Source organism: Musa acuminata, chromosome BXJ3-3 (genome assembly GCF_036884655.1).
Source record: "Musa acuminata AAA Group cultivar baxijiao chromosome BXJ3-3, Cavendish_Baxijiao_AAA, whole genome shotgun sequence".
Classification (NCBI taxonomy): domain Eukaryota; kingdom Viridiplantae; phylum Streptophyta; class Magnoliopsida; order Zingiberales; family Musaceae; genus Musa; species Musa acuminata.
The window spans coordinates 2997984-3017357 of record NC_088351.1 but is presented as its reverse complement, the minus strand read 5'-3'; the positions used below and the strand labels follow the sequence as shown (position 1 = coordinate 3017357).

Genomic DNA, 19374 nt, shown 5'->3' with positions numbered 1-19374 from the left:
GCTTTCGATACCAACAAAAATCACGACATAGTCCCTGGAAAACATATAAACTAAAATAAATACAGAACAAGGCTTTCAATAAATGCAAAAGGTAAAGAAACCAGTGAGAGAAGTTTATGATACAACACACTTTCCACTGCTTGTTCATAAGATGACCCGACAAAAACCTCATGAAGAACAATCTCCCTTGTCCACATTCAATGATATGAGGAGAAAACAAAATCACTCGAACGATAAAAGCATGATAATGAATCCAGTTTTGCAGAAAAATTCATGCGGTCTGGTGTTTCGAACTAGTCATTTCCTATTACTGAATTATTAAAGATAGCACCATCTGAAGATAAATTCTCTTCTGACAAAAACAGGACTCTCGCTAATTTGCAGAAGGGACAGACAATCATTTACATGAACTGCAGTGGAAAGAATGAATGAATTGTGAAAATGTGTTAACGACGCGGCTGTATCAACTTCATTTTCACAAGAAACAGGAGTTAACAGACAGCAAGCGTAATGCAGCTCAATCCGAGTTCGAGTCGTAGAAATCGCTAGGGCATGGTGTCATCACCTCAGATTCCAGCATTTGCACCACTCTGTGCATTGTCGGCCTGTCCTCCGGAGAAGATGACACACATTGAATGGCAACTGAAAGCAAAGCATCTAGGCTTTCCCTCTGCACTCCCTCGCACAAAGGGTCTATAATTTCTCTTTGGCGATTCTCCACAATCAAAAAATTCAGCTGAAACAGAAAATGAGAATGATGTATAAGTCATTTCTTACCAAATATAGGTTCGTTCACTTATAAAATCAGTTTGATATGTAATTTCCCCAGTGCATATTTTCCAAATGTAAAGCTTGCGCATGAGAAGTTAGAAAGACCCATTCCTACCTGGAATTTGTGATTGTGGTTATACAAAAAAAGGTCAATGAGAAAGCCTCCACAATTGGCATGCTCTTAAATAATGTTTACAGGCTTAAAATTGGCTACAAAAGATCGTGTAGGAAATCATCATGCCATTACTTGATCCAGGAATAAGCAAGAACAAACCCCTAGAGTATACCTGAATAGGTTACTGCATATATTACAACTAGCCCTCAGCAAGAGATGTGATTAGGACTTGTTGCTCATGAACAACTTAAGCTCAGCCCCCAGGCTCGAGCAGCTCGAGCATAGCTCGTCTTCAAAGCAAATAAAACACATACCAACAGTTCAGCGCTCCTGAGCAGCTTAACGAGCCAAAAGCCCAAACAAAACCCAATTAGCTCAGGCTCAGCTCATTAAGACTGAGTTATTCGATCAACTTATGTATCAGCTAATCTCAGCTGTGTAATTTCATAGAATGTTGGAGATCCAACCCTCAGATCCAATAGATATAAACACTAGTGTTTTTTACCCCAAATAGATGAAAGAGTATGGTTTGTTTCTGCAGTAGGATCCCTCTCTTCATTCAGATTCCAGCATCATCACCATTTCCCCGTGAACTCAACAACCCTGACCATATGCCAGGATGGACAAAAAAGGAAATAAAAATGGAGTACTTGCAATATGCCCCCATTACATCTCTCACTAACAAAGTAGCATTGTAGCACCATGATCTGGGAAATTGCATTTGGAGAAGAATAATGGGCGACTATGAATCCATTAAATATAACTTAACTACCCGATCCCACTAGGCTGCGACTCTAGATCTCTCCTCAATCTGCACATCCCCGACTCCCCCTTCTCTGAAACCAAAGCAGACTGATCTCAGAGCCCAAGTCTGAACATGGGTGTTTGATCCTCCTAAAGCTGAGCACAAAAAAAATCACCCTGTTCACTTGAACTCAGACAACTGATAGAGCAAAGAGAAAAACTCCAATCTAAAGATAACTTCCAGCTCAGGAAAGCCCCAGCAAAAAGAGAACGAGCTCCATGCAAAACCCAGCATAGACATGCTAATCTGACAAACCAAGAATCATCAAAGAATTTTATTTTCAGACTCCATATGTCATTATATAACCAACACCAAGTAGTTGGTATAAAGGCTCGGTTATTCCATATCCAAAGAAATTTAATAATCTTCCATCAACAGCATAGTAATTAGAAGATTAAGTACCCGGAATCAAGTCTTGTTATAAGCAAGTGATGCAAAAATTGACAAGGTGCCATAGTGGATCCACAACAGGTCCAATGAAATATCTGCCCGAATAAGGTTAAGCAAAGGTTAATATGAACAGTCTGATAATGGATGCATACAGTAACCCAGTCAAAATAAGACATAGAGGATTCTGACAAACTGCATTGTGCAAGATCCTTAAGCCTGATTTGATCCATTTAGACTCCTCTTGATCTTCTACATGTAGTAAATTTTAGATCCTCCATTAAGACCATGCCTATATCTTGATGGTTCTTAAGAGAAATTTTAATGCAAATATAAAGTCAGAAGAAATTAGTAGATACCAGACTTTGATAGATCAAATGCACCAGTCAGCAACACAATAACTAGAGTTAGTCATAGAAGTGGACTTTCCCTTATCTCATTTTCAACCATAAGTACAGGCCTTTTTCTTAAGAAAAACAGAAACTGAAATAGATGGTCTCCCATCCCCATAATATCTCCATTTTAAAAGACTAACTCTCAGTATACAACTCTAACTAGGAAAATAACCACCCTAATCTATACTACAACCATATTAGATTTGAGTTCCACTGCACCATGGATGTAAGATAGCTTTAGCAACATACTTCATGGATGTAAGATAGCAATAACCTTTAATTATGAAGCCCATTTGAATTTCATTAATATTTAATTGAAGCTTAATACAAATGGCATATGATAGTAGATAACTATATATCTAATTTAAAATCAAAGACGATAAACAATTAAGAAAAAACAAATTTCTTCAAAGCAAACCAAACAATAATTTCACAGATCAGTACATATGGATCATGTCAGAGAAAGAAAATAATTAAGGCAGATGATAAAAACTTACCCATCCAACTATATTCAAACCTTTCTCAATGAATGATGAATCAGTTGGCCGTTTTCCACTCAATACTTCAAGCACCAAGACACCAAAACTGTACACATCAGTTTTTTCTGTAGCCCTACCACTCTGCATGTACTCTACAAACAGAACAGTAATAGTTCAATTCTTAGAAGAAGTAAAAAAAGTTGCACTGTTCAGATGGTCAAATTGTTTGAGAAAATAGAAGAGCAGCAAGCAATGCTTCGATGCCAATACACAACCAGAAAATTGGTGAAACTAACTTAAGCTATGACAAAGACATGCCAGGTATAAATTGCAATTAAAGTCAGACGAATATGATTCTGAGTTGTGGTGTTTTATTAAAAAAACTAAATAACAACTGCAGTTATTAGCCAAGTATGATGAAAATACTTATGGAAAGAGAAGCAGAATGCTGGATAGCATGAAGAAATAACTGTGGTATTAGCTATTAAGTTTCCCCATAATCACATTCGTAAATACTCAGTTAGGTAAAGATGACTGGCTTGTTGCAAGAAACAAACACCAACTGTTCAATTACTGGTGCTTGCCACCTAAGCAATTAGTCGTTGGAATAAGCCACCTATTGGAGTAGAAAAAGAATTAAATCCCCAAGAATAGTTTAACAACTTTTTAAATAACAAAAAAATGTATAGTTCCATCTTGAAATATATTGCCACCAGAGTAATGTATCCATATCTAAAAGAAAATGAAGAAATATTGATGCATCATTAAGTCACAGATGAAGAAATATATAGACGCATCATTAAGTCGTAGATAACCATGACCAACGTCCAGTATGGTTTACAGTTACACTACCAAGTAAAGATCTGTGCTTGTTCAAGCAAATTGAAATCCTAGAAGCTTTATAGAATTTGATACGAGAGCATAAAATTCATCAACAAGAAAACAGATTTATCTAATGTGTATTGTGTGATGTACCTGGAGCAAGATAACCAAAGGTTCCAGCAACTATTGTGGTTATATGTGACTCTTCATCCTCCAACAATTTTGCAAGTCCAAAATCAGATACACGAGCTTCAAGATTCCCATCAAGTAATATGTTGCTGGACTTGATGTCACGATGTATTATTCGAGGTGAACAATCATGATGCAAGTATGCAAGTCCTTTTGCAGCGCCCAGGATGATATTAAGGCGTGCATCCCAGTCCAATTGTTCTGCTCTTTCTGTTCAATTACAATTATAAATATCAAATTGTTATGTCAATATGACTTGTATAAATGACCAGGACCACCTCATCACATAGATAGGACGCCTAATAATATGAACCTGCAAGTAATACTGAATTCATTGAAAAGATAGGGGCATACTATTAACGTGAGTCTAACTCAAAAGAATGTACTAAGCCGATAAAAAGGGATGAAACTGAGTGTTTAACTACAGACTTGCAGAAGCAAATAAAATCCACAGATGTTCTTACCAAGGTGCAAACCAGGTTTAACTGGTAGATGAAAATGATGAAATTGAGTGTATAAACTACATACTGACAGAAACAAATAAAATCCACAAAAAAATTGATCAAGGATTTTAATCTTGGTCACACACACTAGTTTCAGCAAGTGATCAAACTGGTAGTCCAAGAATATATGGGTATACTGACTTATGCCACCTGGTATCGCTTAAAAAATTTTTAATTGTATTCCGTTGTGCCTTTAAATGATTCACATGGTATTGGTGTACTGGTGTGCCTATCATATGAATGATGCCCATATATTGAACATTTAGTTTCCTTTCTTTTATAGTGAGGCATACTGCACCGGTGAAGAACTATACATACTACTCTGATAAGATTTCAGTATGAGTAATATGACTAGTATTTAAAAGTTTGAATTCACAAACCATTTCAAGCTGTAAACAAAGACAATAGTTAAAAAATGAAAATAAAAACTAAGTGCTCAATACAAGAAGCAAAGGAGTGGCCTGCTCAATGAAATTCTACTAAGTTTTCAATGCCAAATTATACTAGAAAAAGGAATTAATAATCATAACAAACATGTGGAGCAGAATAACACTAAAAGAAACCAAGTTCAAATTGACAGCGAGTGCAGAACTAACCATGTAATACTTCATCCAAGCTTCCACCAGGTAAGAAATCATAGATTAACAACTTAGAGGAAGGTGAATTGCAATATCCTCGAAGATTAACCAAATACCGATGTTTAATGCTCCCCAAAATTTCAAGTTCTCTGTCAAAGAACCGATCCAGGACTTCATTTGTCTTCATTATTCTTTTCAATGCGAAAACATTTCCATCATCCATGGCAAGCTTGTATACAGTTCCAAAGCCCCCAGAACCGATGATGTTTTCCTCATTTAAGGTCTCTAGTTTCCTAAGAATATCTTTTGATGAGTAGGGCAAGTCCCCGTGAAAAATTACTATGGATGCACCTGAAATAGGATACTGTGTCAGAAAACTCTCCAATACTTATCTCCAGAATAACAAAATGAATATGTCAATATGCTTGTAACAACAACTCAACAAGTATTGGTACCTCCACTAACATCCATCGCAGGACCACTGATGTCACCTTTACCAAACTTCTTATAAAGGAAGCAACCCCAGAAACACATTAGTGCCACCAACAACAAAGCTCCTACTGTTGCTACAGCACTTGTAACAAGCTTAGCAGAATTCTTTGACGGGTGCTTTAGGTTATCTGTGCAGGTACATTACAATCTCATAAATGAACAGTGAGAATAATGTTAAAGGAAACAAAGGATGTTAATCGTAATTACTTAGTTTTTAGACTTCCAACATTCTCTAAAGTCAAATATAAGTCATCCTGGAAGTGCTTGCATAAGCCAACATTGTGAAGCCCCGAAGAGTAATATTATTTTACAACAACATGCCATGGTCAGAAATTTTATAATAGTCAAAATATGTCAATAAGGTCCTCATTTAGATGTATATTCCCCAAGTTAATAAAAATTCAGAAAAGTAAATACAAGTTCTAAATCTATTTAAAGATGCACATTTTATTGCAGAAACCTAAAGTGAATGTTGTTCGGATCCAGATCATATTAGAAATTGTAGATGAGCTTAAATTGGATATGCTCATAGTACTCAGATCCTTTTAAATTCCTAGAAAATGTAATATATCTGGAGGTTTCAAAAAAGTGTAAGCATATGCAACTTAAATGGTAGATGAATGGCAAGTTATACTAAAACAAATATGATGCTGTCTCATAATTATTATTTGTATAGAGGACTCCATAAAATAATAGTTTTATAAAAAGTTACAAACACATTCTCAAGTGGTCGATCCACACAAATATTACCTTTGTATGCATTTCAAATTCTAAATCTCCTTTTCTTAAAAGCAAGTATTGTTTCACAGACATGGACACAATCATTGGTAATACATTATACATGCATAACTATGGTAATTAAAATGTAAAGAAATCATAAATGTCTTGTATGAATCTGCTTATTCAGGACTCCACTACATATTTCAATCGTCCAACAGTCACTGGCATGCCAACAGTGAAGACAGAGTTGATATACATATTAGCAACAACATTTCACTTTCCCTGATGACGAATTAAAGAAACATAAAAACTCATTTGGTTGTTAACCACTTCTAAATAACAATTTCAAGCTGCATATTTTCAACTAAATCCAAAAGCAACAAGAAGCCAAGGCCCCAGCTATGAGGCTGATTATATGATTTTTTTTCCTGACACAGAGCTCTATTGATGGCAATATCATTTGTCAAACTAAGAGCCAACAATCTCTATCTACTGTTTCAGATAATTTTTTCATAGAATCATTTCCTCAAATAGAAAGGTTTTCTGAGATCTTCCCTTACCAATCCCATGCCACTAATCCAAATTGACTCATCTCATTTAGGTAGAATACCTATCTGTTTTTATAACATGAAAGTTTAGGCCTATGCGTTGTGATTCTACCTGATTCAGACCCAAGGATGATATGGAGATCATATGATCCCAGGAACATAATTCTCTAAACAAACACATATGGACAAATACAAACTTAAAAAAGCTAATTGCCTTTCTTTCAAAATATCAAGAAAATAAAAGCTTAAGATAGTTTTGCTTGCATAGTTATGAAGACAACAGAAATTGACTTCTCTTAATGAAAATGGTGACAGATACTGTGAGACAATGTGTATCTGAAGGAGAGTGCATACTACCTGGATAGAATAGTTGAGAACCTCCTGAGGGTGATGGAATCTCATCCTTGCAGACAACACCAATTTGCTTTCCACACAATCCACGGTTTCCAATAAAGCTGAATGTCATTCATACGAGACTGATTAAGTACAATTTGCATGAGTAACCAGCATTTTTTTAATTATTTTATTCATGATCAGCCTAGCCCTTGCTAATTTATAAATGAGTACAAGAAATAAAATCTAAAGCACCAAACCTGCAGTTGGTTCTCTCAGATTCGTGTGGTATGCAAATATGTTGAAGTATTTTGTAGTAAAATAATAAAAGAAAGTAATATATTGGTATTTGCATGTAAGCAGCTCGAATGGCTTGGTACTGTTGGTTAATTGGCACATCACAACATTTAAATCCATGAATGCAAAGTATGTTAATAAACATAACCTTTAGATTCACCTTTCGTGTTAAAATGAATCAGTATAAACAACAAAATAATTAGATGGAGAAGCTTCAGTAGAGTGGAAAAGGAATTTTTTAAAGGTTCATACTCCTGACTAGCTATCATCAAAAGTGAGCATGTACTACTTACGAAGCCTCATTAAATTTGAAGAGTGCACCTTCAGATGATATTCTTCCAGTCAAAAAGTTCATTGATACATTGCTTCAAAAAGATATCAGAAATCAGTTTTGATGACTAATAAATTCATTCTAAACATTTGCATATGAACATAGAAAATCACTTACAATAATGTTAATTTTGTGAGGTTACCAAGAGATTGAGGAATGGTTCCGCTCAGAGTGTTGCTAGAGATATCCCTAACAGAGTAAGCAGAAATAAATGTAAAGTACAACAAAGAAATACTGAATTTCTTGACATCCAAGAAGATGACAGAAAAGTATTTCATAGCCAACTTGCTGTTAGAATTAGAAGAATCACCTAGTCATGATACTCCGCGTTCAAAGAAAATCATATACATTAGAAATGTATAGAAATTTCAAGACATAACAAAAATAGCCAAAACATATTACATCAACAAGAGAAACATAAATCAGCTTAAGGTCATAACAGAGTATGTTCCCAACATAAATGTTGGCACATAACATCAGTAATCGACTGGCACCTGCATTGGTGTGGTACAGCACCATGATATTTAACCATGCCAGTAATACTGCTCCCAAAACACAATAACCTATCTTACCTTCTATAAACATGGATGGCGCATAAACCAGAAGAAATAGCTTGAGGTTTGTTAATCATAGTCAAATAAGATATTTAGCTATCAGACAGTTAAAAAGTTGTAGATAACCGTTAAAATACAAGTGGAACAACAAGAATACAGACTTACAAAATCTGCAACTCCAAAAGATTACCAAGCTCTGGTGGAATAGTTCCACTCAAATAATTTCCCTGCAAAGATCTGCAAAGAGTTGATACTATGAGGTTCCCAAGTTGTGATATATTTTTACCATAAGATAAATGAGTACAACTGTAGGAAAAACTAAAACATAAAATAGTTCATGAATCTGATCAAAGGGCTGGTAGGTCAACCCAATCCTACAACTGGAAAGGTCATAAACTCTGTTAAACACATTGGTTGCTACATCAGAAAGAGTCTATGTAGAATCTTTAAAAGGTAGATAATAGAGCTTAACTTCAGGAGATGATTTAATTTATTTAAGCACTTTTTGGCTTGAACCTTGGCTATTCTCTGTCGTGAGATGGTGACATGAATGGCAAAGATCCACATTTTAAGCAGGTCTAAAGCTATGATTAGAAATTTAGAATTGAATAACAATTTCATATATGAAATTGAATAACAATTTCAGTAATCAAAATCTCAATCTATTTATCAATCATCTCAATGTCTCTGCACCCCAGCAGGGAACATTTCTAGAGGCACTCCCAGTTTCCTCTCTGTTAGAAGGGGAGTTCTAACTCTTGAAAAATTGTGCACTTCCTCTTTCCATTAATTAGTGACCAGGACATGGACTTCAGCATCTTGATCTCATGTGATTGTTTCTTTAGAAAAATCATGAGTTTTTGGATGGGTGCTGTCAGTTTGACAGCCCATCATATGATTCTTGCAAATCTTTCATGAAGCCAACTCAACTTGGAGGCAAATTCTATAGTAAATTTCATAAACATGGGAAATGCCTGCTGATGACAATATTAAGAAGACCATTCAAAAGATCCCTTTTGAGAGGAAAGTTTTGAGTGTTAAAAAGTGAAATCAAACAGATGAAATTTAACCTTAAGTAATGATGAACTTTCCAAAAGTAAATTTGATATGAAAAGGAATGGCAGTACATTTGCCACAAAACTCAAGAAACAAAGTGCATTTCTCTGAACCAGGACAATTGGGTCAATGACAAATTGACAGATGAAGTGACGAGCATCATCAAATTGCAGTTTGACTTAGGCTGATGGTCTAAGGGATGACAAGCGAGAAAAATGGCACATATCAAAACCAATAAACTGAAGAAATGGCATGGATGGCAATGATATACAGATTCCTTGCAAAATGAATCCTCATATGTGTGTTCTATCCTAGTAGAAAGAATTCATGTAGCAACTTCAAGAGAAAGCACTACAAGCCAGAATAACTCGACCAACTCTCAAAGTTGCTCATGAAAAATCTTAACTTTCTGTTCTCTTTAACACTCTAGCTAAGTGCTTCAAGTTGAATGTAGAGTAGTAATCACAACAACACGGTCTACCCGATATAGATTATGCATGAATGAAACCCTGGACAAAATTCTAAAATGACAATTGCATAACAGACTATTCACCTAGAAATCCATATGTTTGAACTCCTTTTTGGTCCATCAAATGACATTACTAATAGTTTTGGACAATTGCTGGATCATACAGGATTGCTAGTGCAATAATACCAATCTCAACACATCTTAACATTGAAAACAACAGTTGGCTTTTTTCTCAAAGGAAAAAAAGTATGCATTAATAATATGATAATTACAATAATTGATAGTAACAAGTTAGTAGCAGTTTATGCATATAAGTTAATAGTACATCCAGTAAGCAAATAAGAACTTACAAATATTGTAGCTCTGTGCAATTTCCTAGTTCTGGAGGGATGACACCGTATAAGCTGTTGCCATGCAGAGCTCTACAAGAGAAGGGTTAAGGTAGCAGTAAATAATGACTATTTAACAGAAACTGAGGAAACTAATAGACTCTCTTTGGATGATACTGACAGCAGCTTTAAGTAATTTAGCTTTCCTATTTCTGGTGATATGGAACCAATCAACTTGTGGTAGGCAAGCCTCCTGAAACAAATAACACATTAAACTAGTTATGCATAACAACAATCCCAAGACCATTAAACTAAAAAGAAAAGATTTAATGACCAAAAATTATCCAATTGATGAATTTTGTGAACTCCATATACAACATACTGGACACCAAATACAAGAAGCAGCAAGATGATGGCTTACCATCATGACTCTCACATGCTATAAATGAGATCCAAATATGGCAAGACAAATACTACCCCGTTTGAGGTGAAAAAAAATATAGAAATATCTGATGTCTAATCATGATTACTTGAGCATGTGAAGTTTACATATTTTAAGAGCATAGTGACAATCTTGACCCACATACACTACAACAAAGAGTTCAAGCTCCCCTTTGAAGTAAGGTACCAGTTGCTGGTTGATAAGAAGTATCTATTGAGCAATACTGGTTTTAGATGCAGAGTAACAGGCACAAAATACAACTGCTAAGGTTCACAGGATAAGGTTGGGTTCAGGGTCACTTGTAGGATTTTGGAACAGGATAAATTTGTACCCATCAAAACCATTTATGGAATAAACTTTTTGTTTTTTTTAAATGACTGGAAATCAACTGAAATCATCAGGATTGACCAGAATCCATTAAGTTGGCAGAAATTAACTTGAGCAACAAAAAAAAAAACCTAGCTAGGACACAGGGATTTGCCAAAAGTCTGCCAAAACCAAAAGGAAAATGGTTGGTATTCACAGGATCAGATTGGAAGCCATTGGGAGATCGGCTGAGCCCACCAACATATACTTACAGATGAATAATTCTCTTAGTACTACTGTCACATGTTACACCTCTCCAACCACAAGGATCAGGATCTTCTTGTCTCCAATTGAGGAAAACACCATCTGAACCAACAATTGCTGTCTTAATGCTAAGCAACACCTCACCTGTAAAATAATTCAGCTTAAAAGTTATACATAAAATAATAGAGCAAAACTTAGTAGTCTAAAGAATCATCTCATACCATCTGGACTTATTGCGTTGGTTAAACTCATTAAAAGTGGCACTATCACAACAAAGAGTAGCCTCTGACATTTCATGAAAAATTGTCTCATTGAAGTGCTCGTCAAGCATAATGGGACTATGTTAAACAATTATATGGTCCACATCTGCTCCATCAAGAACCTAATTTTCATTGAAAGTTCAAATTTCCATCAATAAGATGAAAGAATAAAAGAAATCTAAACAGGTAAGAGAAAAACATATGTTTTGCATAAATAGCATTGTCAGCAAATGACTAATGGGCAAGCAAACAAACACTATAATATCTTTTGGTTATTGAATGGACAAACAGAAACAAATCAAATTCCTCAGACACCTTCTTTGAGAATGATGAAAATATTATTCCCCACAAATAGAATTACGTGGATCAAAAATACTTGGACACAGTTTCAACATATATTTGAACCAAGAACCTTTTGGATGAAGGGAGTAAGCAACCACTAGGGCAACGCATGGTTTGTGAATTTCTCACTTATGATGATGCCTTTGCGGATCTCTAATAAGCTAATTTGTTCAAAAATTTCTTTTATTGAAGGGTGACATCAAGTGCAATGATTGGTTACCAACGGGTAACCCAAGCAGCAAAACAGCATCTACCTCCTCTAAGAACATTGTCAGGATCATGACTCTACCCAAATTAAGGATCAATATGAGGTCCTTAGCATTAAAATCACAGAATCAGATCAAGGATAATAAGATTTTACAGACCATTTAACAACACTTGGGTCCATGATCCAATAAACATCATAATCCATAAAGCATAGTTAGCCTTGCAACTTTCTTACAAAATTTTACTTTTTAACGAAGAAGCATATTATAATCACACAAAACACCTGATATCTTTGATTTTTACCACCCACTTTTACTCTGTGAATAATGTTTTCACCAGACTCTCCTTCCTATTTATTAATATATACAAGATACCTAAAACTTTCATTTGCAGGAATGTTTTGTCCACCCATCATTACAAAACCCTCAAATTTTCTAGTGGCATTACTGAAATTGGGTTTCATATAGGTCTTAGTTATACTTAGTTTAAAAATATCATTTTTTTTATCTTTGTTAATCATGTTCAAAGCTAATTCCAATTAGACTCATCGGGTACAATAATATCATCGGCAAACAACAAATGCCATGGAGGTTTATCCTACATATGCTAGTAATATGTCCATTACCAATAATAAAAGGATACATACATAAAATTGAATCTTTGTGTAAACCAACAGTTGAAAAATAAAGACTCACTGAACATACTACCTATTATCCTAACAGTGTGACTAATATACCATATATATTTTATTACATCAACAATAACTAATTTACATACTCACTATTTCGTTTTAACTTTTCATCAACTCTATTGTAGGACTAATTTACATATCCACAATCCAGTACAACCCTTTAAGTTTGCCACCAATGATAATGCTTCATAAAAAATATTGGTTCTGATCATTTCAAAAACGGCTCATATCTTGGAGAACAATATGAGAAACAAATGAAATGCATGAATGAAATTTACAAATATGGCATACAAAAGTCATGAAACTTACATGCACAACTTGCATAACGTAATCATCATAATAGATAACAACCCCCCTCCATTAGCATTCAAACTTGGTGAATCAAACCTAAGGGTTTAAACTGAAAGACCAGTGATTAATAGACACACCGCCGACACTCCAGTAGTTTGTTGGCATTCAAAGATCTCGACATGCGTGCAGTCGGAATCACTTCTTCAAGGCATGGTGGAGTGTCATAACTGAAAAAATTTTATTAAGTCTTTGCCAACATACTTAATGTCTTCGACCATCAGAGGCATCTTAAATTCGCATATTTCATGAGAAGGATGTTAATATAGTTGGGGGAAAAGTAATTTCTTGTTCCTAACTTTCTCCAAAAGACGAAGCAAGAGAAGATCTCTGCTCAAACGAAATCTTTGCTTCTCATCGCAAACAACGAATACCAAGAACCAAGAGAACCACGAAATCAAGAAATGCTCACTAGTCCGAAGACCTAATTCCACCGGCAGCTGGAAAACCAGAGCTCGGAAGAGCTGGAAAGCGGGATGCGGCTGGCCACGCGGAGATCCGCCGGAAATCTTGACGAACCGGCGGAAAGAAGACAAATCGGTCCCTCCCCGCCGGCGATCGGGGCGGGGAAGAGGTGACGATCGGGCCGGAGCTGCGGGAGGAGATGCTGACGCCGGGAGATCGCCTATGTCGGCTAGGGGAGGGGGCGAGGGAGAGACAGAGGGACTGTGAGAGAGAGAAGGTGTGACTGTGATGGTTTTGTGGTTTTGCCACAACACGAGGTGTGGTGGAATAAAGGAAGCAGACGGCGGATATGTTCCCGTACGTTGATTTCTTTATGCGAGCAGTCCATCCGACCGTCCGTTTAGCTCAACGATAATAATAATAATTTCAAGGTAAAGATGAGGAGGAAAACGAGAACATAAAATACGAAATGCGATGAAGACTACGCTGGGTACGTGCGAGATGTCCGTGGTGGTAGGTGTAGTGGAATATGGCCGTGGGTGGACACCATCTCCCACATTATATAATATTCTCTAATTAAAAAGGTAGTATATATCTAATCTATATATAGTTTTTTCCCATGAACATCTTGGTGATGTTGTGTGAACGCACGCATCTTTGATTTTAGTAGACAATTATTTGATCTTTTGTCATGTCGACAATAATGCATCGAGTTGATACAAAGGAGCAACTTATATAGAAAAAAGACAACAAAATAAAAAAGAGTTTTCTTTCTTTTTCTTGTCTTTTTTTTTTAATGAACAGTGCCAAATTTGTCCATGATCAGAGCTGTAAAGTTTCCTTCATGGTGCTGAAATGTCCAAACCAGGCACTTGAGATTGACGTTTTCACATCAATTTTGTTTTGATGCTACATCAGCTCTTGCACAAATGTATAGATTCTGGACTGGTATCAAATCAGTACTTTAGGTGAACCCTTTTGATCATAGATGATCCTCAAAAATCATAATCATCAGACCGTAGAAACTAATCTTACCATTGGTGATATGTAGAATTAAACTGGTCTCGACAATATATATAATATGGATTCCGTAGAAATCCATGTAATGCAAGCAAACTATGCGATGTTCATATCCAGAATGGTAACCTGATATAAATAACCAGTACAAAAAATTTAGCTAGCACAGAAACTATGCTATGGACGACATAACATACGATAAAACTTTATTAACATGTGAAATGAGGAAGAACAGAGTCATGTTACCGCAGTTAGTCCTCCTAAAATGTTCCACCGGAGATCCAATTGTAGGGCATGCTACTCTTCAGACGGTGTCCCCTCCTCCACTCTGCCGCAATAATTAGATGTGGTCATCACAGAACAACTGTGCAGGCAACAAGATTCAATTGTCGGGTCCATTTCTTAATTACAGAAGCAGAGATTTTGAATGAGCTGACCAACAGAAACAGGCAAGTCGACAACAGACGCAGTACTTGAAATAGAGACAAAACCTGGACATAGATTTATCCTCTTATTACAGCACAGTACTCCAAAACATCAGAGACGGCAATTCTGAACTGATCATGTAACATTCAAACTAAAGCAAACGATTGAGTTTGGAACGACGTTTTGATTCATGAAACACCACGATCAGGGGAAGAGGTTGTCTTCTCATGCTTCTGACCATTACAGGGGACCAGGAAATGTGCCATTTGCCCTTTGCTCATTCCACTTCTCAACCTAGGTCATAAGGTGAAAGATGGTGAAAAAGCCCACCAGTAGATGAATGAAAACTTGTTGAAAACACAGGATCTAATCAGATAGATCAAATAGCCCCAGGCATCATCAGAGAACTCATGAACAATTTGTAAACACAACAAAAATAGTTGATGCCAAGACAGACCTTATGGCCTTGAAAAGATGATAGAGTTAATCACAAGAACCGAGGGTAGAAATAAGAAAGCATAACGACTTACCCATTCCCCTGGGCAGAGAGATCTATAGTATTTGGCAAACTTATGACAATCAGGAGTCTCCTCACCCTTAGCTGCCACACACCTACAATGTAATATACATCAGACTAATACGAAAGTTGATATTAGATATTTACATTAATGTATTATGTACCAAAACATTCTCAGCTGTTGAACCATACTTGTGATATTCAATGTAGCGAGTGAAACAGTGCCTGGTTTGATTTGTAGTGGGAAAGCGAAAATCGGCTGGTGCTGTTTTCAACTCAATCTAACAAAGAGAAGCAAACCGTATCAGATACATAAGAACAAGTTTTTTTTTTTAAACCAAGCTATTTTATAACAACTAGGTCAACCATGTGAATTAATGACCAAATAGACACAAAATTCAATTGGTCAATGCAGGAGTAAATATGTGTCTAATGAATGACAGTTATGACTGTTATAGACAAGAAATACATTACTGTTGTTTGTTAACCCAGCTGCATGGGAGTGTAGAATATGATTCACCTCCTAAAGAGTCAAATTTTACTCTCAAGTACGAGGATCATGGGAAGTAAGTTAAGTTGAAAAGGCTCTGGTTTTTATCGGTTGCTCCTTTATGACCTAGGAGATCAGAGTTCGTATCACAGAAACAGCCTCTTTAAATATTTAAAAGTAAGGCTGTGTTCATTGATCCATCCCCAAACTCCGTATTGGCAGAGCCTCATGCTCTGGGTACGCCCTTAGGCTCTGGTTTTTATCATGCATGGAACAATTGACACCAAGAGGCATACGATTTTAATCTTGATGCAAAATGATTGATCCTGCTCTTGGTGTAAATCTATTTAAAGAAACTTCATGGTGTAAATCTTACATGATGGATAACAACTATTACACCTCTTCATTTTTCTTCTTATCCTATCATTGCCCAGGACATGTTATTGTCGTCTAAAACCTATCATGCTACATCACCAGCAATGCAGCAACAACCCTACATAAGACTTATTTTCTATTTTACCGAAATAATTTCATCATTTATAGACATGGATGTGCGGAGTTAATAAGAAAGATAAGAGAAAACAATGTCTTCATTGGTGACCAATTAATTATAACTTCAATAGAGGATAAAGTAACGGAGAATGTTTTAAGAGGGCACCTATAGATTTTGTAGTTAGAAGATATGAGATAATTACTATTAGTAATACAAAAAGAGGTGGAAGGCGACCTTAAAAGACTTTCCCAAGTAAAGATTATAATACTTTAAATTTGACTAATAGAGGCAAAAGATCCATTCAATCAACCTCAAATAATTGGGATATTATGGCTTTTTTTTTTGGTTTGCTGTTGTTGTGAATTTTATCACATGTATTTTTAATAGACTGCATGATTTAGTATCTTCCTTAGCTTAAAAGCAAGATGATTTTTAAGAACACTGGTATTATATTAAAACTTAATAATTTACCTCACAAGCTAAATACCATAATACAGGAATTCCTCATTTGTTCTTTTACATAGGTACCAAATACTTTTCCATTAATCCAGCATTCTTCTATTTATTAAAATATTATTGGAAGAAAGTTAGAAAACAGATTCAGCCTGTTGTCCTCTAAGCACTTTTGCATCAAGATTATTCAGAACAAGTCACCTTCGTCCGGATTTGTAGTTCATGTTTCATTTCACTTGGCCTTTTTTTTTCTCGGTAACAATTTTATTTTTGCACAATTTCCAGTTATTTAGCTCCAAACTAAATTAACCTGCATGAATCTCATTGAATAATGTATGAAAGGGAATTCCATCTCCCTACTTATAGGTCATTTATTTATGTTCAAAATCTTATCAGCTTCAAACTGAATGGACCTCATATTTACCTAAAAACCTAACATTTCTTTTCCAAATTTCGGCAAGCTTGGGAATCTCACTCTCAGCCTTTATTACTAAACTTCTTGTAAATATTATTAGAAGCCTTAAAATTGTTTTCACTAGCAACTTCTTGATTTCTTTTTGACCAATTTAAATCTTTCAATGTTCTCTCCTCTTACTATTCTCACAAAGTTTCCAAACTTCATGACATTATCTTTTGCACAACCTAATTCATTAACCTTTTAGTTTGACCAATCAGCCTGTCAAAGAAACTACATATTACCTTTAAAGCCTTTTAAGCATTCCTTTGTTGCCTTTGTAATATTATTGTGACCATCAAGGTCCATGTAGTATTATCGATCTTCCATGTTCTTTTTTATTTTATTTAATAATTAGATCAAGATATCTTGCTTAGTTAGTAGATCATTATCATCGTCCTCCATTGGGTTGCAACTTGTCTAGAAATGAAACAGATGTCCCTTGTACAAGAAACATCTTCAAGTCGGCTTTGCATCAGGAAACAACCTTCATCTCGAGTATCCAACACAATACACAAAATTTCTTGATGATGTTGAACATGACAACAACTTCTACCGACTCTACAACGTTGAAGCACCACCTTTCACACACATGCACAAAATAATCTGTAATAAATCTTTCTAGATATCGCCGCAACCTTAAGCCTAATTGGAAGCTACAGAATCAATAGATCAGCAGAAAAAGAAGAAACCCTAGTATCTGAAATAGACGAAACGAAAAAAGAAAACATCCCAAAAAGACGCCGATTTATTCCTTGATCCGATGGCCATGGGAGGACAGAATGATCTACCAACCAAAAGATCCACAGGTCGACCCGACACGCGAGAGATCCAAATCAAGGCTTGTGATCTACGCGCGCGCGAGTGTGTGTGTGAGAGAGAGAGAAAGAAAGAGAGAGACCGAGGAGAGAAAGAATGAACCAATCGAGCTGAGTACCTCCGCCATCGGAAGATCCCCAAAGCGAGACAGAAACCAACGAAGCTCCCTTCGAACGCGACCTCGCGAATCAGTGGGCTGTGCGACCGCGGAGGCACCTAATTAACTCGGCGAACCGGTTCGCGACGAGGCCTCGCGAAAGATCTGCGCCGTCTATCTTTTTGGTTTGCTAATCTCGAGGATGGTTAGTGTCCCCATTGACGGTCCTGTACTGGAGACTAGCCAAGCTGGAACGGAACGAAGCCGCCGGTCGCGGTTCTCATGTTGACTTAGATTGGGATTGCATGGCCCGTTTAAGGCCCATATGATCCTCAATTGGGCCATTAAAAAAGTTAGATGATGATGATGATACGTACTTGAAGAACAATTTGGTGAGAAGGTGTGGAGGCATATGATTTGACTAATTCAAAGATGTTTTTTTGTTTTTACAAATAATAAGTTAAGATGGTAGGAATTTAATTCAATAATCTTGTGATGATGCAAGAATTTTTTTTTCAATTAAACTAGTCTATGTGAAATCTTATTGTTTACCATAAAAGATTCATATAGCTAATCTTTCAATATTTTGATATATTATAATTTTATTGTTGTTGATGAGAAAACATTTACAACTGATGCAGATAGAGTAGAAACTAATATTCTTGATTATTTAAGATTTTTTAAATGTATATATATGAAATATATGCATATGTATATTAAGTCAAAATTTGGTTGATCAATTGGAATATTGATTTGGGACCCACTGAGGTTCTATTTTATATTTATTTCTAATTAGAATAAAAAAATATCGAGTCGTTAAGAGCATCAAAACTCTGTAAAATTATGTCGAATGTGCACCCGACAATATCTATCAAACACTTAAGTTAATTTATAGAGTGAAGTATCAACTAAATGTGTCAAGATTGCTATAGTCAAATGTACACCTTGAATTATTGGGTGGAGTGGAATATATCTAGAGGATTTTTTATAATATGATATTAGGATCGTTATATTGATATTGTGGAGGGTTACACACATCTCCCAATCTTCGTGGAGTTATGTTTGTGTTGAATTCATAGAACGTGTAATGATCATGATACGATTAGTAATATCCATCAAGTGGATGATGCAAGTTGAAATGTCAGAAACATAACATCAAAATATCGATCA

General features: G+C 35.8%; 2 protein-coding genes across 6 annotated transcripts; both read right to left on the bottom strand.

The window, feature by feature from the left end:
- Positions 1 to 281: 281 nt before the first annotated feature.
- On the bottom strand, positions 282 to 13597 carry LOC135633651 (LRR receptor-like serine/threonine-protein kinase FEI 1). 5 transcript variants are annotated; one of them, XM_065143386.1, is made up of 15 exons: positions 13458 to 13597; positions 11407 to 11567; positions 11194 to 11329; positions 10355 to 10426; positions 10195 to 10266; positions 8485 to 8556; positions 7883 to 7954; positions 7728 to 7799; positions 7162 to 7259; positions 5500 to 5664; positions 5063 to 5395; positions 3928 to 4173; positions 2971 to 3104; positions 2094 to 2176; positions 700 to 1937 (listed from the first exon to the last, which is right to left on the bottom strand). In XM_065143386.1, exons 2-15 carry the CDS (start codon positions 11495 to 11497, stop codon positions 1781 to 1783), a joined length of 1803 nt encoding a protein of 600 aa, XP_064999458.1. In that variant the 5' UTR covers positions 11498 to 11567; positions 13458 to 13597; the 3' UTR covers positions 700 to 1780. The 5 variants fall into 5 exon arrangements, with proteins under 5 accessions (XP_064999459.1, XP_064999458.1, XP_064999456.1 ...); XM_065143384.1 differs by having other exon boundaries at positions 12995 to 13588; XM_065143385.1 differs by having other exon boundaries at positions 13114 to 13588.
- Positions 13598 to 14822: 1225 nt separating this feature from the next.
- LOC135634153 (cytochrome c oxidase subunit 6b-2-like) lies at positions 14823 to 18364 on the bottom strand. Its single transcript, XM_065144412.1, has 4 exons — positions 18226 to 18364; positions 15591 to 15679; positions 15412 to 15493; positions 14823 to 15175 (listed from the first exon to the last, which is right to left on the bottom strand). Exons 1-4 carry the CDS (start codon positions 18232 to 18234, stop codon positions 15122 to 15124), a joined length of 234 nt encoding a protein of 77 aa, XP_065000484.1. The 5' UTR covers positions 18235 to 18364; the 3' UTR covers positions 14823 to 15121.
- Between the last annotated feature and the right edge of the window lie 1010 nt (positions 18365 to 19374).

What these genes read in the sequence shown, in the direction of transcription:
- LOC135633651 (XM_065143386.1), bottom strand. Translation starts at nt 11,497, where the DNA reads ATGAGACAATTTTTCATGAAATGTCAGAGGCTACTCTTTGTTGTGATA. An exon ending in ACTAAGAGAATTATTCATCT is followed by an intron (nt 10,427 to 11,193) that starts GTAAGTATATGT and finishes TATTTGTTTCAG; the next exon opens with GAGGCTTGCCTACCACAAGT. An exon ending in CTCACAAAATTAACATTATT is followed by an intron (nt 7,800 to 7,882) that starts GTAAGTGATTTT and finishes ATCTTTTTGAAG; the next exon opens with CAATGTATCAATGAACTTTT.
- LOC135634153 (XM_065144412.1), bottom strand. An exon ending in CGCTACATTGAATATCACAA is followed by an intron (nt 15,494 to 15,590) that starts GTATGGTTCAAC and finishes ATTACATTGTAG; the next exon opens with GTGTGTGGCAGCTAAGGGTG. An exon ending in CTCTCTGCCCAGGGGAATGG is followed by an intron (nt 15,176 to 15,411) that starts GTAAGTCGTTAT and finishes CTTATGACCTAG; the next exon opens with GTTGAGAAGTGGAATGAGCA.